Source organism: Topomyia yanbarensis, chromosome 1 (genome assembly GCF_030247195.1).
Source record: "Topomyia yanbarensis strain Yona2022 chromosome 1, ASM3024719v1, whole genome shotgun sequence".
NCBI lineage: Eukaryota > Metazoa > Arthropoda > Insecta > Diptera > Culicidae > Topomyia > Topomyia yanbarensis.
Window position 1 is genome coordinate 48,951,171 of NC_080670.1, and position 6,000 is coordinate 48,957,170.

The 6,000-nt window shown below is 39.3% G+C and overlaps 1 protein-coding gene across 2 annotated transcripts in view; it reads left to right on the top strand.

The window, feature by feature from the left end:
- LOC131677559 (dual specificity protein phosphatase 10-like) overlaps nt 1–5,595 on the top strand; it is a 44,859-nt gene extending 39,264 nt beyond the window's left edge. For both annotated transcript variants that reach the window (XM_058957438.1, XM_058957439.1), the window contains exon 4: nt 4,374–5,595. In XM_058957438.1, coding sequence (XP_058813421.1) covers nt 4,374–5,032 — 659 coding nt within the window. In that variant the 3' untranslated portion in view covers nt 5,033–5,595. The remainder of the gene's footprint in view (nt 1–4,373) is intronic.
- Nucleotides 5,596–6,000: the final 405 nt, after the last annotated feature.

The following is a 6,000-nucleotide window of genomic DNA, read 5'->3' on the forward strand; positions in this document are numbered from 1 at the left end:
GTGTTTTTATCGAGATTTCAATCTCTGAATTTCATTTTATTATAAACTGAAACCGGAAGAACGAAATCAATAACAATAAATTTATCATCTAAATATTTTTCAGAGGTAGAAAATATATTTTCTTCGTCAATTTTACTTTTTTATTAGACGAAATAACATTTAATTATAATATTGATTGAGTTTATAAAATGCAAAATTTACTTTTAGATGCGTTTTGACAGATGAAATTAAAAACATCATCATTGCACTTTAATGCCATCTTGCGGTCTACATCTAGCTTTAGATCGAGAATAGAGTAATAGCAAACACGTTGAGTCGAAGTTCATAGTCTGCTTTATACTGTTGTCCATTTACTGTAGTTTTGAATTTAGCAAAGATTTAAATGGTGGTGCCACCAGTGCGTTGAGTCGAAGTTCATAGTCTGCTTTATACTGTTGTCCATTTACTGTAGTTTTGAATTTAGCAAAGATTTAAATGGTGGTGCCACCAGTGCAAAAAGCTAAAGTGATTTTATATATATCCAAAATTCCTGGCCCTAGTCCCGTATGCTCATGCCTAAAGACAGTAGTCTTCTCTAGGAAAACTCATTTCACATTATACTATCGTCTTCATAAACATAAATTCCTTGCCTTATACCATTGAATGCGAAGAAAAATCCGCAAAACGCATACAATCGACAGCATAGACAGACATAAGCCCGTTCGGATCGAATCGTTAAACCAAATAATCCTCAGTAAATGCAGAAAAAAAACCATTTCCAGCAGCCAACAATCTCAGAAAAGTGACTACGTAAAAACATTCAAAGCCCTTTTCCATATATCACTGATAGAGTGAGTCTTCTTCCCGTGTCGATCGGGGTTATGGGCTTTTTATTATTCTATTTTGGCCAAATCCCTTTGGGTTTTCAGTATGTTAAAATTGATCCCTTTTAGGGCAAAGCCAGTGAAGAAAGGGGAAACATTCGCATCTGAGGGTGAAAGTGCGCACAGCATGACTCATACTTTCTCTCTATCGACTATGTGTAGTCGAAAGCGCAATTTCACGCGTAACCAAACCATACCTACGTGCTACCTTCTTTTGAACCCTCATGCCCTCTGATCGACGCGTGAGAATTATGCTACTTGAAGTCACCTAAAAATTGTGTATGCAGACGACTTCCAACAGGAAATGCTAGCAGCGGACTCTACACTGGAAGGCGCAACGATACGGCACACAAAAGTTGATAGGCCACCACCATGCTTTCGTTCGTTCCCGCGTTCTTCTTGTGCTACCCACTTACCTCCTATTGTTATTTTAACAGTCGAATGGTTTTAATAACAAAATTGCTACTGCCGGTACGCGATCAAGCACGCCTGACGGTCGGTTGTCTGCCTGTGCGTTCGGTCTTTTTTAAACTATGACTCATTCATTCCGCGTTCGGTTTGTTTGGACGGTTTTGACAACTGCAGAGGAAGGAAAGATCAAACAAACACCCCCGCATTTAAGTTAATTTAACTACGGAGTAGGCCCTCATCTGAAACAGATTCCGGACTGCGTAGTTTACACGACTACGCCGGCTGATCTCAATTCGTTTCTCTGCTGCTGTAATTAGTGACGTGTTCTGACAGTGATGCCAGCCAGTTTACAGGCACCGTACCACACGCCGAATCATTAATCAATTTCCGGTCGTTGAAATCAAATGCTCCTTAAATCTGTGAGTAAACTCTAATGGCCCAACCAAATTCAGTCGCCACGTACAACGCGGAGAATTTGACAGACGCTCTTACGCCAGAATCAAACAATACAAAATCCCTCTTCTCAGATTTCAGTTATGTGCAAGAGTGGTTGTTATCCCCTGCCGCTACAATCGCTATGACAGCAGGATCAAAATTAAAAACTAATCACAGCTGTATGCTGCTACGTGGGATGAAAACATTGCCGGAAATTTGATCCGTCGTCGACAAACGTACACAGGATGGAGGGAACAGGGAAACAGCCAGATTGAAATCTACGCTTTTTAATACACTCTCTGTAAGCGATATCTATTACACATCCACTGGTTATAAGGGGTGAAAAAAGGACGAATCGTCAGAAAAAAAATTAAACGGATGAGATGTCCTGCCGAGATGAATCATCCCATTATGATGAATCATCCGGCTGCCATTCGCAGCTGACACGAACTGTCATACCAGCTAGTGGCCAAAGTAGTCACATCACGTGCCATACGCTGAGTACTGTGCACAGTTTATGACACTGCCCAAACAAATTAAAACAATCTTTCCCATGCCATGGAAGATTAGTATGGCATTCTTGACCGCACCATACCAGGCAGTGACATCATTGAGTACCAAACGCATTGTTGTACGATTAATCATCTCTCGGTCTCGCTGGAACGGCCGGAACTTGGATTAAGAATCAAATATTGACAATGGCTCGCCTTGGTGTCCATTTCATATAGCATCAAGAAAACTCGAATCAATCAACCAAACCAGCGACCTTCGCCTCTGTCTCGCGGCACTGTATAAGCGATGAAGAAACGCGAACCAACGATGGAAGAAGCACTATTATCGTAGCAGTGGTGCCACGACAATGAAAAAAAACTAGCTCGCAAACGCCAAAAAAGTACTCGCGCGATGAATCATGCTTCGCCTGTGTACTATTCTCTGTGCACGACTTTGACTGCCCTCGATTTGTTTTGCTTTCTTATTGTCACTGATGTTGATGATGTTTACAGCGACGCTCGGGTTTGTCTGGCTGCACAAATCTTTGTTAAATCGATAAGTTCAAGATTGTAACAACCAAATGTTTGTGGTTGTAAATGTTTTACAGGATATTTCTAATTTGAAATGATTAATATTTTCAGATGTATCATACTATTCTTAGATTTTTTTCTGATGCTTAAATTAGTTAAACCTATATACTTACTTTTTAAACTGACAAAAAGTGTAGCTGCCAGAATGGTTCATGCGCCCTTTTTTAGCTGGGAAATATGAGCATCACCCACTCATATGGTGTGGTATTTTTGCAATCCGTTACCTGATTACGCATTAGCCGTAATCCTATACAACACAGTCATAGCTGGTTTTCCTATTGTAAGAACTTGCGCAAGAGAAAAGCAGATGAATAGACGACTAATCTCGACAAATATGTCAAATGGTCCTAAGTGCAAATGAGAGCCTCTCTTTTCTTTCTTATTACGGCGTCATCATAAAACTTTTCAATATTGTTTCAGGATATATCGAAGAACTCTGATTTCGACTAGCTTATTATGCTAAGAGTTAATGAACAAACGTATGAACGGCCGAGTTATTGGCGAAAGAGAAAGTAAACAGAGAAACTGTCATTTGCACTTAGGACCATTTGACATGCTCGATAATTTTCTACAATTTGAAACACGAATTGAACAGTTTTAAATATTTTTCATTAGTATGTGTGACGACTGACAGCAGAAAAGACAATATGTGCCACGAATGTGATAAACAATAACATAATAAAATAAACAATATTTAGAACAGGTGGCTATTGGCGCATTTCCCCAAAATTCCACGCGGGCTTTCCTGATCGAAAGGAACGGCCGCGCTTCATGAAACACCGCGCTTAGCCAATCTGTCATAATGTTGCAAATTTGCATAAGGAAGGGCGAATGAGTTGTTTATTCTTTTTAGATTACAGAATTGATAAAATTGGTTTAATTGGCTATACTTATCAATCAAATTCTGTTTTAAAAATTGTCTTTTCGTTCAAACCAAAATGGGAGGCTTATTACTACTGCAAATATCAAATACAAGTATTAGTTATACAAAAAAGTCGCTGACAACCTTAGAGCGGCGTTTAGTAAGCAGTTGGTGTGGCGTGTACGTTTTGGTGAATGTCTCAATAAAAATTATCCTGTCTTTTTGAAACAAGTTTACATCACAGAATTGCGAAAAGCCTTACGTTCGAAAAAATCGGACAACTGCACTCACACATAGAAAAGTGTGCCCCTTTTGTTCTAAGCCAACTTATATGTTTACCATTTATATGTCACTGTCATTCCAATCGGACACGAGAATACAGATAAATCCATAGTAAACAAACAATTAAGATATTTGAGTCTTTATACAGCAGACTCGACGTATTTAAGGAAATAGAAATTGATTTAGAACGTTAAAAAAATATTTAAACTCGATATTAATCCACTCGAATACCGTAATTTTTTTGGTCTACCATTTGATTTCCTGCCTTCTAAAATTAACACAGATAAGATAAAAAAATACTGCTTTGTCGTACTCTTGCGTTACCAGCTGCTACCACGGAGGAGTCATCAACCATGTACATTTTTAGATCTGAACACAACCCGTTATCGATAGCAACAATAGATTTGTAACATCTGTATCATTTTCCTTTCTTTGCAGAGGATGCCCGCAAAAAGGGTTCCACCGTGCTGCTGCACTGTCAGGCTGGTATCAGTCGTAGTGCCACGATTGCCATAGCCTATGTCATGCGGTACAAAGCCATCTCCCTGCTGGAGGCGTACCAGATAGTGAAGCTGGCCCGGCCAATCATCTCACCCAATCTGAACTTCATGGGCCAGCTGCTGGAGTTGGAACAAGCTTTGATCGCTGACGGAAAGCTCGAACCTCCGCCTCCATCGCCAATAGTGGCGCCTAGTCAACCGCCATTTTTTCTCATCAATAACTGCAGTAAGTTTATCCCACACGACGAGGAAATGGACGCCGATGATGATGATAGTAAAAACAACAACCGGGACAGCGGTTGTAGCACTGCTAGTAGCAGTAGCACCAGCTCTACCAGAAGTAGCATCAGCCACGTTAGCAACGGCCGGTGCCCTCCTCGGTTGACACTGAAGCTTCCGACTTCACCGCCATCATCGCCGTCATCACTATCTTCTCCTTCTTCACTATCATCCTCTTCCTCGACGCCCTCACCCACTCAATCGTCGGCACCGATTCCGGCGACGCCCATTAGCACCATTGCTCCCAGCTCTTTCCCCTCCTGCAGCACTGTCAATAGTTCCGGTGTACGGTCAGCACACCCCAGTTCCCGTTCATGATCAGGTTTAAGCTAGTTAGAAATAGTTTCTTCGTCCCTCTATTATGTAATCTTAAATTTGTGTGATACAAAAATATTTTAACGTGAGAGCTAATTTATGAACTTTTATATAAAACAAACGACCTGTGTAAATAGTAGCCCGTAAGAAACCGGCTTTCCTCTGTTAGTTGAAAAAAAATGCATTGAAATAACGTGTGTTGAACTTTTTTTCGTGAAAGGAGAAATATATCTATAAATTTACAAGATGAACGAATCGCCCATATCACTATTGTTTACAAAGCATGTTTGTTGAGAAAATAATTTAAATCTTTGGATGCATTTAGCGCCATCAGAACAGCGACTGGTAGCATCAATCACAGCTTGTGAGAGCATCACAGTCGCAAAGAAACTCACCGACGCCATATTTGTTTCTCTTATTTCAAACTGGAAAAAAACTATAAAGAAAGCAAACTCTAGTCTCATTTACTATTTAAGTTACTGTACGCTAAGATTAAAATATAAAGCAACTGTAGAATTAAAAGCGAGCTAAAAATAAACTCAACAATGGATTCGGATCAATATTAACATATTAATGTTATTTTCCTACCAATACAAAGAAACATCAAATCTTTTTTACTCATCGGAGCCCCAAACCATAGTGTTTTTTTTTCTTTTCTCGACAATATAACTGTAAAATTACTATCGAAAAAGGCTGTGTTAAAGTTGAACCGAATATTTCAACTACCTGCACTGATGTAAATTGAGCAACTGCATTGTAGCGGTAATGAGAACAATAATAAATGCAAAATTTTTCAATCTAAACAAACATAAACAACACGCTCACATATCCTTTCGAAAATATTTGCGGTGACTTTTCTCGTAAGTTTGTTTAATATACAAAACTAAAGATTATCACTAAATTTTTCGCGGAAGCCATTTCAGAATGATCTATTGTTCGCTGGTTTCATTATTCGAGGGAAATTTTGTTAG